General features: G+C 42.9%; 1 protein-coding gene across 1 annotated transcript in view; it reads left to right on the top strand.

The window, feature by feature from the left end:
* The window catches only part of slc1a7b (solute carrier family 1 member 7b), a 108,827-nt gene that overhangs the window by 8,194 nt on the left and 78,271 nt on the right, over nt 1-22,362 (top strand). The window contains exon 2 of the mRNA XM_052461808.1: nt 15,545-15,624. Within this exon, the coding sequence (XP_052317768.1) occupies nt 15,545-15,624 (80 nt within the window). The remainder of the gene's footprint in view (nt 1-15,544; nt 15,625-22,362) is intronic.

A 22,362-nucleotide genomic window follows, 5' to 3' on the forward strand; every position in this document is an offset into this window, starting at 1 on the left:
TCTTAGTCCAAGTAAAGTGACACAGGATGGTCATAATGCTTCTTGACAGTGTTATAAAGTCTATTTTCTTAGTCCAAGTAAAGTGACACAGCATGGTCATAATGCTTCTTGACAGTGTTATAAAGTCTATTTTCTTAGTCCAAGTAAAGTGACACAGCATGGTCATAATGCTTCTTGACAGTGTTATAAAGTCTATTTTCTTAGTCCAAGTAAAGTGACACAGGATGGTCATAATGCTTCTTGACAGTGTCATAAAGTGTATTTTCTTACTCCAAGTAAAGTGACACCTGTTGTGACATATATTGCTATATTTTAAGGCTGGTTATGACACCTACATAAGAGTGTATAATATATATGGGTCATGACAGTGTTTTGACCATATTATGACAGGTTATGACAAATGCCAGCTGTTATGACATATGCTATGATCGTGTCATAATGTGTTATGTGACTAGGTGTCAAGTAAAGTGTTACCAACTATTTCTGGACCATGCGGTAATGGCTATGTGCTTGCTGTGCCAATGAATAGTGGCAGACTAGCAGGCGGTGCCAACAACTGTGTTTAGGGGTAGTGTAAATAAGGAGAGGTCTGTTGAAGTTTGTTCTTGTTTAGACCCCGACTGGCTTGGGTTTAAAAGCTGCTTTTGGGCTAAACAAGTTCTTTTTTAATTGTCCTTGAGCATCTGCCCTCACAACAGGGCCAGGTGCATGGAGTGAAGGTCTCTTCTTGTTGTTAGTTCTCCTTGAGAGGTTATTGATAGAACAGGATAATAGACTGTAATGACTGTAGTAGAGTAGCAGGGTTTACAGAGGTCTCCAACCCGGATGTTGTACTTGTCTCCTCTCTCTTCTTTATGGTCTTAAACTACATCAAAGTTCAATCCACAGGTGAAGAGAGTCTAAATAATGTTGTGTAAAAGCATGAAGAATAAAATTCAGAATTCAACATGGTGTAAATTTAGTAATCAACAATATATCATGGCATAAAATATTTCCAGAATCTGAGAATTTACTGTGGAGTGAGGAAACCTAATAGTCATGACACATCACATTTGTCAGATTTCAGCCAAGAACAGAGTGAAATACAACACAAATATGTTTAGCATCTTGCATGCAAACTGATCTGTAAGCAGAACTGTGTTCAATAACACACTGCTTAGCCATCACACACTCTCCTCTCTACACTGAGTCTAAAGGGCTCTCCACAGTGATTTCACAGTCTACGTGAACAAAGCTTGGTTTGTGTCGTGTTGCAAAAATTCAGTAGCACAAAAGTTTGTAGACCTACGTAGAGAGAGGTACCCACAGATGAAGGGTTAGTGTACTGAATCATCACGCTCTCACAGTCTCACGGCAGAATTAGACTTTCATCCATGTTTCTGAAACGTCAGATTTCAAAGTTGTTCCAAACATCAAATTTCAAAGCGCTTAAGGTTCAATTTAGGCACTACGTCTGACTTTTTAAGGTTAGGGTTATATTAAGGATTTAACTCCAAATGGTTGAGGTAAGGGTTACGGTTTAGGATAGGCTTAAAACAAAAATCTCAAAAACAACTTTCCATCGCTGGAATCGAACTTGCAACCTTTGACACCAGAAGCAGATGTTTCAATAACAACAAAAATCTCAAAAACAACTTTCTATTGGTGGATTCGAACTTGCAACATTTCACAACCTGTTTAACTTCCTCAGACATCTAATGTCGGCTAATGCAGACTGAATTATATCAGGGGTGACCTGGCTGGAATCCAAGGGGTTTGGATGCCCTGGGAGGCGATGGCAGTGGGTTAGGGATGTTGTTTTTCAAGCTGTTCTGGCTCTCCTTGTTGTGTCACTTGGCTGTTAAAAACGAGTATCTCTTAAATGGACCTTTGGCAGCAGCAGCCCTCGTGCCACACACACACACACACACACACACACACACACACACACACACACACACACACACACACACACACACACACACACACACACACACACACACACACACACACACACACACACACACACAAATAAACACCCTCTCAGATACACATCCGCCGGCCATACGCAAGTGCTGATCCTGCTCTTAAACTGCAAACTAAGCTCTCTCGGACTAATGCAGAGCAGAAAAGCTCTTTAGCTGTCATTATCATGTAGCATCCTCTCTCTCCATCTCTCTCATCCATTCCTATATGTGTCTCTTTACTCCACTTTCTCTATAGACCTTTTCTAGGTCCGTCTTGCTCTCACTCTGCCTCTATCAACCTATCTGTCTCTCACCCTGCCTCTATCAACCTATCTGTCTCTCACTCTGCCTCTCTCCACCTCTCTCTCTCTCTCTTGCTCTCTCTCTCTCTCTCACTCTGTCTCTCTCTCTCTCTCTGCCTCTCTCCACCTGTCTCTCACTCTGCCTCTCTCTCTCACTCTGCCTCTATACAACTCTCTGTCTCTCACTGCCTCTATCCATATTTCTCTCTCATTCTGCCTCTATCCACATCTCTCTCTCACTCTGCCTCTATCCACATCTCCGTCTCTCACTCTGCCTCTCTCCACCTCTTTGTCTCTCACTCTGCCTCTCTCCACCTCTCCCTCTCCCCCTCTGCCTCTCTCCACCTCTCTCTCTCTCTCTCTCTCTCTCTCTCTCTCTCACTCTGCCTCTCTCCACCTCTCCCTCTCCCCCTCTGCCTCTCTCCACCTCCCTCTCTCTCTCTCTCTCTCTCTCTCTCTCTCTGCCTCTATCCACCTCTCTGTCTCTCACTCTGCCTCTCTCCACCTCTTTGTCTCTCACTCTGCCTCTCTCCACCTCTCCCTCTCCCCCTCTGCCTCTCTCCACCTCTCTCTCTCTCTCTCTCTCTCTCTCTCACTCTGCCTCGATCCACCTCTCTGTCTCTCACTCTGCCTCTACCCACCTTTCTCTCTCACTCTGCCTCTATCCACATCTCTCTCTAACTTTGCCTCAATCCACATCTCCGCCTATCACTCTGCCTCTCTCTGCCTCTCTGTCTCTCACACTGCCTCTCTCCGCCTCTCTGTCTCTCACTCTGCCTCCTCTCTCTCTCTCTCTCTCTCTCTCTCTCTCTCTCTCTCTCTCTCACTCTGCCTCGATCCACCTCTCTGTCTCTCACTCTGCCTCTACCCACCTTTCTCTCTCACTCTGCCTCTATCCACATCTCTCTCTAACTTTGCCTCAATCCACATCTCCGCCTATCACTCTGCCTCTCTCTGCCTCTCTGTCTCTCACACTGCCTCTCTCCGCCTCTCTGTCTCTCACTCTGCCTCCTCTCTCTCTCTCTCTCTCTCTCTCTCTCTCTCTCTCTCTCTCTCTCTCTCTCTCTCTCTGTCTCCCTCTCTTTCTCTCTCTCTCTCCCTCTCTCTCTCTCTCTCTCTCTCTCCCTCTCCCTCTCTCTCTCTCTCAATTCAATTTCAATTCAATTCAAGGGCTTTATTGGCATGGGAAACATGTGTTAACATTGCCAAAGCAAGTGAGGTAGACAACATACAAAGTGAATATATAAGGTGAAAAACAACAAAAATGAACAGTAAACATTACACATACAGAAGTTTCAAAACAGTAAAGACATTACAAATGTCATATTATATATATATATATATATATATATATATATATATATATATATATATATATATATATATATATATATATATATATATATATATACAATGTACAAATAGTTAAAGGACACAAGATAAAATAAATAAGCATAAATATGGGTTGTATTTACAATGGTGTTTGTTCTTCACTGGTTGCCCTTTTCTCATGGCAACAGGTCACAAATCTTGCCGCTGTGATGGCACACTGTGGAATTTCACCCAGTAGATATGGGAGTTTTTCAAAATTGGATTTGTTTTCGAATTTGTGGATCTGTGTGATCTGGGGGAAATATGTATCTCTAATATGGTCATACATTGGGCTGGAGGTTAGGAAGTGCAGCTCAGTTTCCACCTCATTTTGTGGGCAGTGAGCACATAGCCTGTCTTCTCTTGAGAGCCATGTCTGCCTACGAGTCTGTACATAGTCAAAGCTTTCCTTAATTTTGGGTCAGTCACAGTGGTCAGGTATTCTGCCGCTGTGTACTCTCTGTGTAGGGCCAAATAGCATTCTAGTTTGCTCTGTTTTTTTGTTAATTCTTTCCAATGTGTTAAGTAATTATCTTTTTGTTTTCTCATGATTTGGTTGGGTCTAATTGTGCTGCTGTCCTGGGGCTCTGTAGGGTGTGTTTGTGTTTGTGAACAGAGCCCCAGGACCAGCTTGCTTAGGGGACTCTTCTCCAGGTTCATCTCTCTGTAGGTGATGGCTTTGTTATGGAAGGTTTGTGAATCGCTTCCTTTTAGGTGGTTGTAGAATTTAATGGCTCTTTTCTGGATTTTGATAATTAGTGGCTAATTCTGCTCTGCATGCATTATATGGTGTTTTACGTTGTACACGGAGGATATTTTTGCAGAATTCTGCATGCAGAGTCTCAATTTCGTGTTTGTCCCATTTTGTGAATTTTTGTTCGGTGAGAGGACCCCAAACCTCACAACCATGGAGGACAATGGGTTCTATAACTGATTCAAGTATTTTTTGCCAGATCCTAATTGGTAAGTCGAATTTTATGTTCCTTTTGATGGCATAGAAGTACCTTCTTGCCTTGTTTCTCAGATCAGTCACAGCTTTGTGGAAGTTACCTATGGTGCTGATGTTTAGGCTGAGCTATGTATAGTTTTTTTGTGGCAGCATCCCTGTTTCACCCCACGGCCCCGTGGAAAGAAATGTTTGTGTTTTTTGCCAATTTTAACCGCACACCTGTTGTTTGTGTACATCGACTTTATAATGTTGCATGTTTTTCCCGAACACCACTTTCCATCCATTTGTACAGCAGACCCTCATGCCAAATTGAGTCAAAGGCTTTTTATCTCTCACTCTCTCTCTCCTCTTATCTTATCTCTCTCTCTGTCTCACCCTCTTCTCTCTCCATCTCCTCTCTCTGTCTCACCCTCTTCTTGCCCTCTCTCTCCATCTCCTCTCTCTCACCCTCTTCTCTCTCTCTTTTATTTTTTTATTTGACCTTTATTTTACTAGGCAAGTCAGTTAAGAACAAATTCTTATTTTCAATGACGGCCTATGAACAGTGGGTTAACTGCCTGTTCAAGGGCAGAACGACGGATTTTGTACCTTGTCAGCTCGGGGATTTGAACTTGCAACCTTTCGGTTACTAGACCAATGCTCTTACCACTAGGCTACCCTCTCTCTCTCTCTCTCCATCTCCTCTCTCTGTGTCCCCCTCTTCTTTCTCTCTCTCTCCCTCTCTCCCTCTTTCCCTCTCTCCCTCCTCACTTTCTCTCTCTCCCTCTCTCCACTCTCACTCTCTTTGCCTTTGCCTTTGCAATGTGTGACTGTGTAACCCTCACTGCACGTTGAGGAATATTTGGCCGTGAGCCATTCACAAGACACTGTATAGAACATCGTTTACACATGATTATTATATTTTGGTAGCTAGCTAAGAAATGAAAAACATAATTCTTATGGATGACATTGATATGAACCTCATTTAATCATAATGGGTCCTGTTTTTCCAATATAAGAACTCTTGTCAAATCAACCACCAGTATGACTAAGTCAAAGCCCACTCTAATTTCTGTGAAACTCATATTTTTTATCAATCCCATTCTCTCCCACTCTTTCATCCTTCATGTATCATCACATCTATCTTTTACCCTGGGTCTCCATCTCTCCCTCCCTCACTCTCTCTCTTTCTCCCTATCTCTCTCTCTCTCTCTCTCTCTCTCTCTCTCTTTCTCTCCCTCTTCTCTCAATATCTCTCTCTCTCTCCCTCTCCCTCTCTCTCTCCCTCTCCCTCTCTCTATCCCTATCTCTCTCTCTCTTTCTCTCCCTCGTCTCTCAATATCTCTCTCTCTCTCTCCCTCTCCCTCTCTCTCTCCCTCTCCCTCTCTCTATCTCTATCTCTCTTTAAGGTTATACTGTCTCACTATCACTAAGCATGTATAGGGGTGGTGGGATATTTGAGGTTGTTTATCTAAAGTGCGCAACAGGCGGGAGGGTCTGGTTGCAATGGCCACTTGTGGAGGTTTGGAGTTTGAAAAACTTAGTCGGCGGCATGGGGTAAAGATTCCTGCTGCTGCAGGGTGTTCCGTGGACGAATGTGGCTAAGCAGTGGGTGCTATCATTGGGTATGATAGCATAAAATCAGCCTCAAGGACGAATTGTTTTGCCAGGGGGGCTGGAATGGTGTAAGGGAGTTTTTAAGTATCTTGGAGTACCTAGGGGACTATGGAAAACAATTGGAATGGGGTGGTTGAAGTGTTGGAAGGGAGGATGAGGAGATGGCGTTGGTTGTTGACTTGTATGTCTACAGGGGGCACACTATTATTGTTAATAATGTGGTTACTTCTGTACTGTGGCATCGGTTGTCGTGTTTAGAGCCACTGTCTGGCCTTCTGGCTAAGATACCGGCAATTATTGTAGATTTCTTTTGGGATAAACATCACTGGGTTCCACAAAGTGTTCTGTATTTGTCAAAACAGGAGGGGGGACAAGGTCTTGTACTACAGCACGTAAGTGGCTTAGGTTAAGGTCTGTTCAGGTCTGGGATAAGGTCTGTTCAGGTCTGAGATAAGGTCTGTTCAGGTCTGGGATAAGGTCTGTTCAGGTCTGGGATAAGGTCTGTTCAGGTCTGGGATAAGGTCTGTTCAGGTCTGGGATAAGGTTGGTTTAGGTCTGGGATAAGGTCTGTTCAGGTCTGGGATAAGGTATGTTCAGGTCTGGGATAAGGTCTGTTCAGGTCTGGGATAAGGTCTGTTTTACAGAGACCTTAGGGTTTGGAGTATAATTAAGGTGTCCAGAGGAACTACAATGGAGTCAGTGCATTGGCTGCTGGTGGAACCTCTGGTGTATGGGGCAGGACTGGATTGTACAACTGCAGCTGTTCCACATTTCTCCAAGATTCTGATGAAGGGCAAAATTATCACCCTAAAACAGTTAATGTACATGGCTCGGCCCACCTTAATAGACAGAGGACGGGTGGCTGAACATTTGCGAGTGAGATTGGAAAGAATTGTCAGACAACTGCTAGGAAGCTGCAGGAAGGCTCTGTCAGCAGAAGAGGATATTATGCTCAACAGTCACAAGAAAAAGGTGCAAGATGAAAACGTCACATTTCCAAGACTAGGGATTACACCCAACATCCCAGAGTCAGAAAGAAAGGCATTGTTACTGGATTTGAGAGGGTTGGAAGAGATGGGTTTGGATGAGGTGAATGGGAAGGACTTATATACGGGGTGTGTCAAGGTTTTAAATAAAGATACATTTGAAAATAGAAAAGACACTCGGAGGGTAAAACTGGGCCTTGATGACAAGGTAAAGCCAGCTTGGAGATCACTGTACAAGCCACCATTACAAAAGGGTACTGGTGACGTGTAATGGAGGGTGTTGCATGGCATCATTGCAGTTAATGCTTTTGTATCTGTCATTAACTCAGATATTGGAGACGGATGTCCTTTTTGTAATATACATTTTTTTTTAAATCCCTGTTTTATGGAGTGTGAGAGGATAAAGCCTCTCTTTGAAATACTGGAGTCTTTGTTTACAGCTGTATGGGGACTTTTTCAATAATACTGTTTTATTTTGGGGTTTCAATAAATTATGCAACAGAAAAGAAAATGTCAACTGTTAAGTTTTATTTTGGGACAAGCTAAAATGTACATTTTTCGGAGTAGGAAACATACAATAGACACGGGATATGGGCAGGATGTAAGATGTGTTTTTAAGGAATTAGTCAAAGCGAGAATAAAAGTGGATTTTGAGTTCTTTACGGCTGTAAAAGATCTCCCAATGTTTGAGGAGAAGTGAGCTTACGGAGGAGTGATACGTTTTGTGGAGGAGGGGAAACTATTTTATGTTAATGAAATAAGTTGAATGTAAAAGCTTGTTTATTTTCATTTAATTTGTATTGTTTTATGTTTATTTATGAATGACACATTTGTTGTTTAATTTCTGAAAAGGCACAGTGTGCCGTTCTTTGTGTTAACAGTATAAATCTAAGTTATTTTAAAACTCAAAACTCTACCTCCCTCTATTTCTTCCTCTCCCTCTATCTTCCTCCCCTCTCCTTCCTCCCTAATCTCCCCCTTCCCCCTCTCCCCCTCCCTCTCCTTCACTCCCCCTCTACTCTCTCTCTCCCCCTCCCCCTCCCTCTCCTTCTCTCCCCATCTCTCTCCTCTCCCCTCTCCCCTCTCTCCTCTCACTCTCTCTCTCTCTCTCCTCTCTCTCTCTCTCTCTCTCTCTCTCTCTCTCTCTCTCTCTCTCTCTCTCTCTCTCTCTCTCTCTCTCTCTCTCTCTCTCTCTCTCTCTCTCTCTCTCTCTCTCTCTCTCTCTCTCTCTCTCTCTCTCTCTCTCTCTCTCTCTCTCTCTCTCTCTCTCTCTCTCTCTCTCTCTCTCTCTCTCTCTCTCTCTCTCTCTCTCTCCCCGCACATGATTATTCTATTTGGGCAGCTAGCTAAAAATGAAAAACATAATTCTTATGGATGACATTGATATGAACCTCATTTAATCATAATGGGTCCTGTTTTTCCAATATAAGAACTCTTGTCAAATCAACCACCAGTATGACTAAGTCAAAGCCCACTCTAATTTGTGTAACCCAAAAGCCTCTTGAAAATCAATCAATGCTAAGTATGAATGTTAATCTCTCTCTCTCTCTCTCTCTCTCTCTCTCTCTCTCTCTCTCTCTCTCTCTCTCTCTCTCTCTCTCTCTCTCTCTCTCTCTCTCTCTCTCTCTCACACTCTCTCTCTCTCTCTCTCTCTCTCTCTCTCTCTCTCTCTCTCTCACACACTCTCTCTCTCTCTCTCTCACACTCTCTCTCTCTCTCTCTCTCTCTCTCTCTCTCACACTCTCTCTCTCTCTCTCTCTCTCTCTCTCTCACACTCTCTCTCTCTCACACTCTCTCTCTCTCTCTATCTCCTCTCTCTCTCTCGCTCTCAATTCAATTCATTTTAAGGGACTTTATTGGCATGGGATACATATGTTAACATTGCCAAAGCAATGCTCTGTTTGCATTCCCTTTTGACTCAAAGCACTGAGATACAATTATTTGCTGTTATTTTCTCTTTTCTCCTTTCATGCTCAATGTCATTCCATATCTACCAGAGAACTCTACAGGTATAACCAGTGTCTACAGTTATGATCAGAGTGCTCAGCTTTCTAAAGAAGACCCAAATTAAAGGCAAACCCTAGACCTGCCAAAGCCATGCTCAAGTTGTTTTCTGAAAACCCCCTGGAAGTGTGGCTGTGTAATCGTGTTACTCTGCTAAACTGAATTCTGTATGCCAGTAAACATCCCTTAGTTATGAGAGTAGTAGCACTCCACCGATTACTTTTAGTGTGTGTTTTTAAGAATGAGTGACATAACATATACAGTGCATTTGGAAAGTATTCACTTTTTCCACATTTTGTTACGTTACAGCCTTGTTCTAAAATTGATTAAATTGTTTTTTCCCCCTCATCAATCTACACACAATACAAATCAAATCAAATTAAAGTTTATATAACAGGTTCACCTTACAGTGAAATGCTTACTTACAGGCTCTAACCAATAGTTAGAGACTGTAATGACAAAGCAAAAATAGGTTTTTAGACATTTTAGCATACCTGCTTACAAGCAAAAAACTAAAGCAGGAAGTACCAGTGACTCGCTCGATACAGAAGTAGTCAGATGAGGCGGATGCTAAGCTACAGGAGTGTTTTGCAGCACAGACTGGTATATGTTCCAGGATTCATCCAATGGCATTGAGGAATACACCACCTCAGTCACTGGCTTCAGCAATAAGTTCATCGACAATGCCAATGAAAGCAGGCAACATCCACACCGAGCTGCCGCTTTCAAGCAGCGGGACACAAATCCAGACGCTTATAAGAAATCCTGCTGATCACCAACAACAACGAGACAGCATATAGGGAGATTAGAGACCTGGCCGTGTGGTGCCAGGACAACAACCTCTACCTCAACATGATGAAGACTAAGGAGATGATTGTGGACTACAGGAAAAGGAGTACAGAGTGCGCCACCATTCTCATCGACGGAACTGTAGTGGAGCAGGTCGAGAGCTAAGTTCCTTGGTGTCCACAAACTATCATGGTCCAAACACACCAAGACAGTTGTGAAGAGGGCACGACAAAACCTTTTCCCCCTCAGGAGACTAAAAAGATCTGGTATGTGTCCCCAGATCCTCAAAAAGTTATACAGCTGCACCATCGAGAGCATCCTGACCAGTTGCATCACCACCTGGTATGACAACTGCTCGGCATCCAACTGTAAGGCGCTAGAAAGGGTAATGCGTACGGCCCAGTACATCACTGGGGCCAAGCTTCCTGCCATCCAGGACCAATATACTGTCTGAGGAAGGCCCAAAAAATTGTCAAAGACCCCAGTCACCCAAGTCATAGACTGTTCTCTCTGCTACCGCACAGCAAGCGGTACCGGAGCGCCAAGTCTAGGTCCAAAACACTCATGTACAGCGTCTACCCCCAAGCCATAAGACTGCTGAACAATTCATCAAATAACCACCGGACTATTTACATTGACCCCCCAGCTGCTTTGCGCTGTTTATTATCAATGCGTAGTCACTTTACCCCTACCTACATGTACAAATTACCCCAACTAACCTGTACCCCCGCACATTGACTCGGTACCGGCACCCCTTGTATATGGCCTCGTTATTGTTATGTTATTGTATTACTTTTTATTTTATTTTTTACTTTAGTTTATTTAGTAAATATTTTCTCAACTCTATTTCTTGAACTGCATTGTAAGGGCTTGTAAATAAGCATTTCTTGGTAAGTGACAAATCAAATTTGACTCGATTTGATTTGACACACATATTGAGGAACATTCTCCCATTCTTCTCTGCAGAGCCTCTCAAGCTCTGTCAGGTTGAATGGGGAGTGTCACTGCACAGATATTTTCAGGTCTCTCCAAAGAGTCTCATAGCAAAGGGTCTTAATTCTTATGTAAATAAGGTATTTCAGATGTATTTGCACAAATTTCTAAAAACCTGTTTTTGCTTTGTCATTGTGGTGTATTTTGTGTAGATTGATAAGACGTTTTTTTACGTAATCAATTTTAGAATAAAGCTGTAACTTTAATACTTAATACTTTCTGAATGCACTGTACAGTACACAAATGACCTCGGCCACTCACTAGTCATGCATGGTTGCACACAGGGATGTATTAGTAAATAATAATGCTTTGGTTAACGCTGATTGTCATTCATGGTGAATAAAGTAATGATCCCTGTAGTTTCAATGCATTTTTCCATGATAGGTGAGTAAATGCCTGCGCAAAATAAAACAGGTGCCCTCCACTACATCACTGGTTTAACACAACAGAATGTGACATAACAGCAGAATGCTTTAAGGTGATAAAATGTGGTCTGACCATGTCTGACCAATGTTGTCCACTGCAAAGCTGTAGACTTTCAAGTCACTGCAATTGCTGGGGTTTCCCCATTGGGCACAGACGTCAATTCAACGTCTATTCCACATTGGTTCAACATCATTTCATTGAAATTACGTGGAAATAACTGAGTCAACCAGTGTGTGACCAGTGGGTATTTTGCTCTGAACACCGAAGTGCAGGTTAACATAAGCAGACTATGACTGTGGCCCTACATAAAAAATATATGTTTATCTCTCACAGACATGGCAGGGTATGGAGATTTACGTCAAGTCACGTTTTATCCATCACTCTCACTCTTTACATGTACAGTATATGTATGTCTCTCTCCTGCTCTCTCCCTCTCTCAATCTATCTCTTTCTCCCTCTCTCCCCATCCATTGCTGTCTCCATCTCTCTACTTCTCTCTCTCGTCCATCTCCTCTGTGGACAGGAGAAGATAGCCTCCACCTGCTGTGACCTATAAAAAGGATCATGCTCCATCGACTCCTGTGGCAGATTCACCTAGCCATGCCACCAAAGTGATAGTGTAGAGTAAAGAAGCTTTTTCTAAGTTTTGACAAACTGCCAACTTCCGTCTGACTGGGCTAAACATGATGGAGGATGGAGGTTGAGTTTAGGGGGAGGGGTAGATGGAGAGAGAGAGGAACAGTGGGTTGTTGTTGACGTGTGCTCTGGATCAAGGCCAGTTTTAGGACGTGTGGTGTGGAAGTGTCTATGTGTCGAGAGTTAAATCTGAGGTTTTGTACATGAAAGTACATGAAAGTACAATCAGGGCTGCCTGATTCTCTTGTCAAGATTAACTTTAATCTAAAGAGTTGATTTTCGATGGGATGTTTCGGAGAAGCTTGTCTGTTAAGTCTGCAGAGTTTTCTGTCCTACTGTCCATTCTACTATTCCTCACTGTTAGCTCTCCTTTTCAGTAATTCAGAGTAATTGTCAGACTAGGATATCGCTCTGCGCTATTGGCTACAACTGTTGAATACTGAGCTGCCATCAGAAACTAACTTCATAACAACTGTCAGCAGTCAGTCGGAGTCAATGTGTTAAGTCTAAGCAAAAACTATCATCTGATCAATTCAAGACCACTCCAACACCTGTTGCAATGCACTGCAATACATCCCACTGGGGAAAAAAACTGGTTGAATCAACATTGTTTCCTCGTTACTTCAACAACAAAAAGGAGTATGATGATGTTGAATCAACATGGAAAACTGATTGGAATTTCGTATTTTCTTCATCCAACTTTTAACCTAAGTCCCATGACATGGTGAGATGTTTTGTTGATTTCATGTTGAATTCAGGTTAGTTGACAACTCAACCAAATGTAAATCAAAACCAGAATTTGAACTGGACTGCCTAGTGGGATGAAACCTACTGCCAGTATCTGAAACGGATCTATATTCTGGACCACCATCTCCAGCTATGTTATTTTATACAATGACCTTGATCACAGATGTACACACTCCCTCATACACAAACACTCTCACACATACAAACACTCCGACAAACACTCCCTCATACACAAACACTCTCACACATACAAACACTCCGACAAACACTCCCTCATACACAAACACTCTCACACATACAAACACTCCGACAAACACTCCCTCATACACAAACACTCTCACACATACAAACACTCCGACAAACACTCCCACACACACACAAACACTCCCTCATACACAAACACTCTCACACATACAAACACTCCAACAAACACTCCCTCATACACAAACACTCTCACACATACAAACACTCCGACAAACACTCCCACACACACACAAACAATCCCTCATACACAAACACTCTCACACATACAAACACTCTGACAAACACTCCCTCATACACAAACACTCTCACACATACAAACACTCCGACAAACACTCTCTCATACACAAACACTCTCACACATACAAACACTCCGACAAACACTCCCTCATACACAAACACTCCCTCATACACAAACACTCTCACACATACAAACACTCCGACAAACACTCCCTCATACACAAACACTCCCACACACACAAACACTCCCTCATACACAAACACTCTCACACATACAAACACTCCAACAAACACTCCCTCATACACAAACACTCCCTCATACACAAACACTCTCACACATACAAATACTCCGACAAACACTCCCTCATACACAAACACTCCCTCATACACAAACACTCCCTCATACACAAACACTCTCACACATACAAACACTCCGACAAACACTCCCTCATACACAAACACTCCCACACACACAAACACTCCCTCATACACAAACACTCTCACACATACAAACACTCCGACAAACACTCCCTCATACACAAACACTCCCTCATACACAAACACTCTCACACATACAAACACTCTCACACATACAAACACTCCGACAAACACTCCCTCATACACAAACACTCCCACACACACAAACACTCCCTCATACACAAACACTCCCTCATACACAAACACTCCCACATACACAAACACTCTCACACATACAAACACTCCGACAAACACTCCCTCATACACAAACACTCCCTCATACACAAACACTCTCACACATACAAACACTCCAACAAACACTCCCTCATACACAAACACTCTCACACATACAAACACTCCGACAAACACTCCCTCATACACAAACACTCCCACACACACAAACACTCCCTCATACACAAACACTCCCTCATACACAAACACTCCCTCATACACAAACACTCTCACACATACAAACACTCCGACAAACACTCCCTCATACACAAACACTCCCACACACACAAACACTCCCTAATACACAAACACTCCCTCATACACAAACACTCCCACATACACAAACACTCCCTCATACACAAACACTCCCACCACACTAACACTCCCACCACACTAACACTCCGACAAACACAAACACTCCCTCATACACAAACACTCCCACACACACAAACACTCCCACACACACGAGCACTCCCTCATACACAAACACTCCCATACTCCCACACACACAAACATTCCCGCACACACGAGCACTCCCTCATACACAAACACTCCCACGCACACAAACATTCCGACAAACACAAACACTCCATCATACACAAACACTCCCACCACACTAACACTCCCACCACACTAACACTCCCACCACACTAACACTCCCACCACACTAACACTCCGACAAACACAAACACTCCCTCATACACAAACACTCCCACACACACAAACACTCTCACACACACGAGCACTCCCTCATACACAAACACTCCCACACACACAAACACCCCCTCATACATAAACACTCCCACACATTGACAGCCAGGGCCAGCTCATTCTTACAACATAATATGCACTTAAAGTATATACTCCCCACCCCCACACACACACACACACACACACACACACAATTCCACAAAAACCGCTTACCATTTTATATTGGCTGTAGAATTTACGTGACTAGAAAGAGAAATTGAATAATTAATGAGCCTTGACTGTACCTTAACTCATGCAGACACTGAAATGAAAATATTATGGACAGAATGAAACACACACTTCCCTGCATGAGACACACACTAGAGGTCGTCTTTGAGGAACAGAACAAAATTCTCAGAATTCTGCCTTTAACGTTTAACATAAGTACTGCACATACTTTTTGCAATGACATAAGAGTTCCTTGAAAAGTAACTTCATTGCACAACCTCCTTAAAATATAAAACCATTAGCATTTCTAAAAAGTTTTACACAAATTGTACCTGAAAGTACATTTTCCTTTTTTTCGAGTACTTCACTACTGCATGTGAAATGTCAATAGCATGCTGTCATCCTCACTACCTGTCATCCTCTACCGGTCATCCTCAATACCTGTCATCCTCAATATCTGTCATCCTCACTACCGGTCATCCTCACTACCGGTCATCCTCAATAGCTGTCATCCTCATTACCTGTCAACCTCAATACCTGTCATCCACAATACCTGTCATCCACAATACCTGTCATCCACAATACCTGTCATCCTCAATACTGGTCATCTTCAATAACGGCTTGTTTGTTTTCTCTACCCCTCCTCCCACCCCCCCAACCCGCCCCCCACAGGAAGTGAAGTATTTCCAGTTCCCTGGAGAGCTGCTGATGAGGATGTTGAAGATGCTCATCCTTCCGCTTGTTGTGTCCAGGTAAGCTACAGTCACAGCATGTTACAACATTATAGAGTCTATAGAGCTGACCATCTCTAGTAAAGTAAAGCAGCCAGCTCTCTATTCTGGTGTGGCTAAAATGGCACCATTATAGTGCATTACTTACTATGGACCCTGCTGATCAAAAGTAGTGACTATTATATATAGGGAATGGTGTGAAATTTCAGATGTAACTACAGTCACAGCTCTATTATGGTGTCCTTTTGTAGATGATAAGATACTCCTCTTCAGAGGCCCTTCATAGAAACCCCGCACAAACACACACATCTATCATATAAACCCACTCACACACACACATATACCATATAAACCCCCTCACACACACACATATACCATATAAACCCCCTCACACACACACATATACCATATAAACCCCCTCACACACGCACACAACTATCATGTAAACCCCCTCACACACACACATACAGTGGGGCAAAAAAGTATTTAGTCAGCCACCAATTGTGCAAGTTCTCCCACTTAAAAAGATGAGAGAGGCCTATAATTTTCATCATAGGTACACTTCAACTATGACAGACAAAATGAGAAAAAAAATCCAGAAGATCACATTGTAGGATTTTTAATGAATTTATTTGCAAATTATGGTGGAAAATAAGTATTTGTTCAATAACAAAAGTTTGTGTCTATACTTTGTTATATACCCGTTGTTGGCAATGACAGAGGTCAAACGTTTTCTGTCTTCACAAGGTTTTCACATACTGTTGCTGGTATTTTGGCCCATTCCTCCATGCAGATCTCCTCTAGAGCAGTGATGTTTTGGGGCTGTTGCTGGGCCACACAGACGTTCAACTCCCTCCAAAGATTTTCTATGGGGTTGAGATTTGGAGACTGGCTACCCTCACACACACACACATCATATAAACCCCCTCACACACACACACACACACACACACACACACACACACCTATCATATAAACCACCTCACACACATCTATCATAGAAACACACGTCTATCATAGAAACCCTCATCGTGCTTCATTGGGAAAGTGCGAAGAAGGCATGCAAGAAAGGCATTTCAATGTACTTGTGCACGTGACAATAAAAACAAGGAGATTAGAGGACCCTCTCTGATCCAAACAAAAGCTAGTGAGAACAGATATTGACTTTCTTTTTGACTTTGGTTTCCTTCAGTTTTCAACTTATTGGTTACCATTGTGCCTTTAATCAGTGAGCAGGACAGATTAAAAAAAGACATTGATCTGATTTGATTGTCTGGGAGATGTTGACCAGCAATACGTTATGAATCACTAATATATACTGTCTTCAGAGATTCAACTTGTGAGAGTTGTTCTGGGAATTCAATTGACTTTTTTTCTGCTGTGCTTATGAAGATGTTCTCTGAGGACTTCTTGTGACTTCGTGGTGATGAAATAGAAAGAAATGTAATGATATAGGTTTTGTTAAATGACAATATCATTATCATGCAGAGTGGAGGTGTAATATTGACTGAGAGTGATTCGTGAGAGAGGAGCCAATCCTTTGATGTGTTGCTTCACCCGGCTGAGTGTGATTGATATATTATCTATGAGCTATGATTATCATCAAGTCAAAATAAAGTCAACTACATAAGGAATAAGATGTAATGTGAGATGCAACAGAAGGCTGCCGGCCCAGACGGCATCCCAACCAGCGTCCTCAGAGCATGTACAGACCAGCTGGCTGGAGAGATGAAGGACATATTCAATCTCTCCCTATCCCAGTCTGTTGTCCCCATTTGCTTCAAGATGTCCACCATGGTTCCTGAACTCAAGAAAAAGAGAGTACCTGAACTAAGTGACTATCGCCACATAGCACTCATTTGTGTAATCATGAAGTGCTTTGATAGGCGAGTTAAGGACCATATCACCTCCACCTTACCTGACACCCTAGACACACTACAATTTGCATACCACCCCAACAAATCCAAGGACGACACAATCACCATTGCACTGCACACTGCCCTATTCCACCTGGACAAGAAGAATACCTGCAGTGCATTCGGAAAGTATTCAGACCCCTTGACTTTTTCCAAATGTTGTTACATTACAGCCTTAATCTAAAATGAGATTCAATTGTTTTTTCCCCCCTCATCAATCTACACATAATACCCCAAAATGACAAAGCAAAAACAGGTTTTTAGAAATTCATGCAAAAAAATGTTTTTTAAATCATGGAAATATCACACTTACGAGTCTTCTTGGGTATGATGCTACAAGCTTGGCACACATGTACTTGGGAAGTTTTTCCTATTCTTCTCTGTAGATCCTCTCAAACTCTGTCAGGTTGGATGGGGAGCGCAGCTATTTTCAGGTCTCTCCAGAAATGTTCAGGCTCTGGCTAGGTCACTCAAAGGCATTCAGAGACTTGTCCCGAAGCCACTCCTGCGTTGTCTTGGCTTTGTGCTTAGGGTCGTTGTCCTGTTGGAAGGTGAACCTTCGCCCCAGTCTGTGGTCCTGAGTGCTCTGGAGCAGGTCTTTATCAAGGATCTCTCTGTACTTTGCTCCTTTCATCTTCACCTCAATCCTGACTTGTCTCCCAGTCCCTGCCGCTGAAAAACATTCCCACAGCATGATGCTGCCGTTTCTTCACTCAATGGATCCCGGAGGTCCTAGGCATAATCAACTTCACCAAGCCGTTGGAAATCGAACGCGCCCACAGATCATCAGCGCCGAAACCCCGGCCAGATGAGCCCCCACGGGCCATCCTGATCATGTTCCTCCGTTTCCAGGACAGAGAGAAGATACTGCAACTCGCAAAAGCCAAAGGGGACATCACCATCGATGGCAAGAGGGTCAGCCTTTTCCCAGATATGAGAGCGGATCTCCCCAGACGTCGCAAACAGTACAGACGTGCCGCCAAAGCACTGAAGGAGAAGAACATCACTGGCTACCTCATCCATCGGGGTGGGTGGGGATTCTGTTGTTTTTTTCTTTTTCTATGTTTATTGTTGTTTCCTTCCTAAAGAGACACAAGGTCACTTCAGTGTTAAAACTAAAGTTGAAACATTTCCTGACTATTTACATATGAAATATTTCTATTCGGTTACATATTTGAAACCCAACCTATGCTTAATCCACCAAAATATGTCACATTCAATGTAAAAGGTCTTAACAGCCAGATTAAGAGGAAAATAGTCTATACATACCATAAGAAATTAAAGGCTGACATTGTGCTTTTAAAAGAAACACATCTTACAGCCAGTGAACATAAGAAATTGAAGAGGGAATGGGTAGGACAAGATTTTGTGTCCTCTTTTAACTCCAAAGCTAGAGGAACTGCAATTTTGATAAGTAGACACGTCCCCTTCTGCGTCAACAACACCATCTCTGATCCCTCGGGCAGGTTTGTTTTAGTGCAGGGGGATATGTTTTCGGAGTCTTGTACACTATTGAATATTTATGCTCCTAACTTGGATGACCATATTTTTATTCAGTCTACCTTCAGGTTGCTCATGCATTATCAGGATGGCTATTGGTTGGAGGAGATTTTAATTTCACTTCTTACCAAAGCCGGCAAGCTCACCATTTCATTCATGAAAGATCTTAATTTGCTAGACATCTGGAGACAGTTGCACCCACAAGATAGGGACTACTCTTTTTATTTACACCCACACAGCACATACACACAAACACATACATAGATAACTTTTTACTATCGACCCAACTGTTTCATAGTGTTAGATATCGAGTATCTCCCCAGATTGACCATTCTCCTCTGGTATTATCAATCTCCATTCCCACCAAGGTAAATGGAGCATATAGATGGAGACTACATTTTACACTCGTAAAGCAACCTGAAAACCTCAAAGAGCAGATCAATATTTTTACTTTGACAAACAAACCCTCCGCTCCTGACAGTTTCATTCTTTGGGACACATTGAAAGCTATTTGAGGGGACAGATACTTTCCTACACTAAAGGGCTGAAGAGAAAACACTGTGCAGAAATGAATGTCCTTGAATCTGAAATCTCGAAGCCAGAGAAAACCTACCAAAGAGGCCCGACTAAAGATCTATACAGGCTTTTGGTAAATAAAAAACTGAAATATAATATTCTGACCACATATCAAGCTGAGAGGGTCATCACTAAAACAAAACAGCGTTATTACGAGCTTGGAGAGAAAGCAAACAAAGTATTGGCATGGCAACTGAAAGCAGAGGAAAGTAAGATTACAATTAATGCTATAAAAACTCTTACTAATGAGATCTCTTTCGACCCTACTGAAATTAATAATACTTTTAAGAAATACTATGAAGACCTCTACACTTCCCAATCAAGCGATGATCTGTCAGAGATCGACTCCTTTCTCTCCACTCTCAACCTCCCATGCCTGTCAGAGGAAGACAGAGAGCACCTGAGTGAACAGTTCTCAGTTCCTGAATTGTTGGAGGCCATTAAATCCTTACCTTCTAATAAATCTCCTGGGGAGGAGAGTTCCATAAGGAATATAGGGAGCTGTTTGCCCCCTACCTTATGGAGGTAATTAAAAAAGCCGGGGAAGACCACTGCTTTCCAGAGTCTTTCTCTCAAGCAGTGATTACTGTAATCTACAAGAAAGGGAAAAACCCTGTTAAAGTGCACCTCCTATAGACCAACCTTTCTCCTTAACATGGACTGTAAACTGGTCGCCAAGATGCTATCTAAGAGACTGGAGTCATGTCTTCCCCTGTTGGTCAACCCGGATCAGACTGGCTTCATAATTAATAGATTGTCTTCCAATAATCTCAGAAGGTTCTTTGATATAATTCACCTTGCTAACAAAAACAAAATACCTAGTGTCGCAGTCTCCCTAAAACATTATGATTTGTATTGAGATGACTTACTCGCTGGGCTTTGCAACTTCTAGAAGTGTAAGCTGCGTACATATAATTCTAAATTAACTAAATTAACTTTGTCAGTGATCTGAAGAGATCAACTGAGGCAAAAAAAGAAGTGGCTTTTGTGACTGTTGTAAGCGGGGGGGGGGGGACTAACAGCTCATAGTGCATTTGGCTTCCTGACAACAAACAATATGCTTTATACCACTTCGATCTCTGTTTAATGTGAGTCATGAGATTTTATCCATTCTCCTAAAAACTCGCTCTTGTCTGAGAGTACCTGTACACACGTTATATCGGTAAGATGTTTTGGTAACCACTAAGCTTTATGAAATGAGAAACAAATGCTATGATAGAATAAGCATTTAGAAATCCAACTGAAACTATTTCAATCCCAATACCACAGGCGTAGTGAGCAGACAGTGTTACGGTTCTTTAACATCTTCATTTAAGTATTAAAAGGGGTTTACAGGATAAAAGCAACACAAAACAAAACACATGGACAGGTCCAGGCACAGCACATACATGCGCGAGTCCATTGTTGATTGGCATGGAGCGTTCGTCACTTCGGCGTTGGCATCACAGAGTTCCGATGCGGTAGTTGGGGCCTCGTTGTAGCAGGCCACGTCGGGAGAGGGTGGAGAAAAAGTAATCAGTAATGGCATCATACTGGAAAGCATTGGCACGCACTCACATGTCGTTCAGCTCTTCATCCCAAGCAGAGTTGTTTTCTGTTCAGCTCTCCCCGAGCAGGATCACACTCATCCAGTCCCCTCTCCCCCGACGGTAGTGGTGTGGATGAGCACAGCCTGTGGCAACTGTCTTGAACAGTCTCTGAGAGCGCAGGGGCAGCTCATTAACCCCAATAGTCCTCAGGTGTGGGGGCAATGCTCAGGTCCCTAATTAACAGACTCGTTCCCTCACAACAAAACGAGCACTAGAAAGAAGTTAGCAATTCAAAGGAAAGGAAGTCACTCAGATAAGTCAATAAGAAGTAAACCACAACACAGCACACCAGAGGAATAAATCAATGTTAAAGCACTTTTAAGTAAATCAATTCAAAATAAAGCACACACAAGGGGAAAGGAAAAGGACTAAATAGAACCATAAGAACACAAGACAGACACATACACACACACACACACACACACACACACACACACACACACACACACACACACACACACACACACACACACACACACACACACACACACACACACACACTTTCAAACTAGAGCTGAATATACTCTCCTGCAACCCGCATCACCCAATGTGGTACGGATCCGCTTTTTCTATACTTTACTTTAGAACCGGAACCACCATCAGAAGCTAGCCAGCTAACTAGCTACTAGCTCGTACTCAGTTAGCCATTGCTAGCGGTCTTCTAAGCTAACTAGAACACATCAACCCAGAGCATATCAGACTGCTCTTTCTCTACCACATCTCCGGATTCCTACCGCAAGCTCTGAACCTTTACACCGGATCATCGCAACTAGCTAGCTGCAATTCCGAGTGGCTACTCCTGGCCAACACTCTGGCCCAAAACAAGCTACAGTTAGCCTTGAGCTAAGCCCACCTCCCGACTAGCCGAAGAGGCCCAACAATACCTCTTTTGCCAATTGGCCTGGACCCTTTACTGCCGACACGGAGCGCCGCCGATCCATCACGACTGGTCCGCCGACATAATCATCCGAGGTGGTTTCAACAGGCTTTTTCGTTGCGACATCGCCAAAGATCCATCTGCTGGCCAAGGCCCGCGAGCTTTCTGAAACGCTGTGTCTCCAGCTCACCTAGCGTACTAGAGCACCTGTAGCATACTCCTGGGCTACAATTACCCGGGCCCACGACCGGTCTGTCGATGTCACCGCAAGAAGAGGAATAAACAGACTCACCCCATCGCG

Source organism: Oncorhynchus keta, chromosome 1 (assembly GCF_023373465.1).
Source record: "Oncorhynchus keta strain PuntledgeMale-10-30-2019 chromosome 1, Oket_V2, whole genome shotgun sequence".
In the NCBI taxonomy this organism is placed as follows: Eukaryota; Metazoa; Chordata; class Actinopteri; order Salmoniformes; family Salmonidae; genus Oncorhynchus; species Oncorhynchus keta.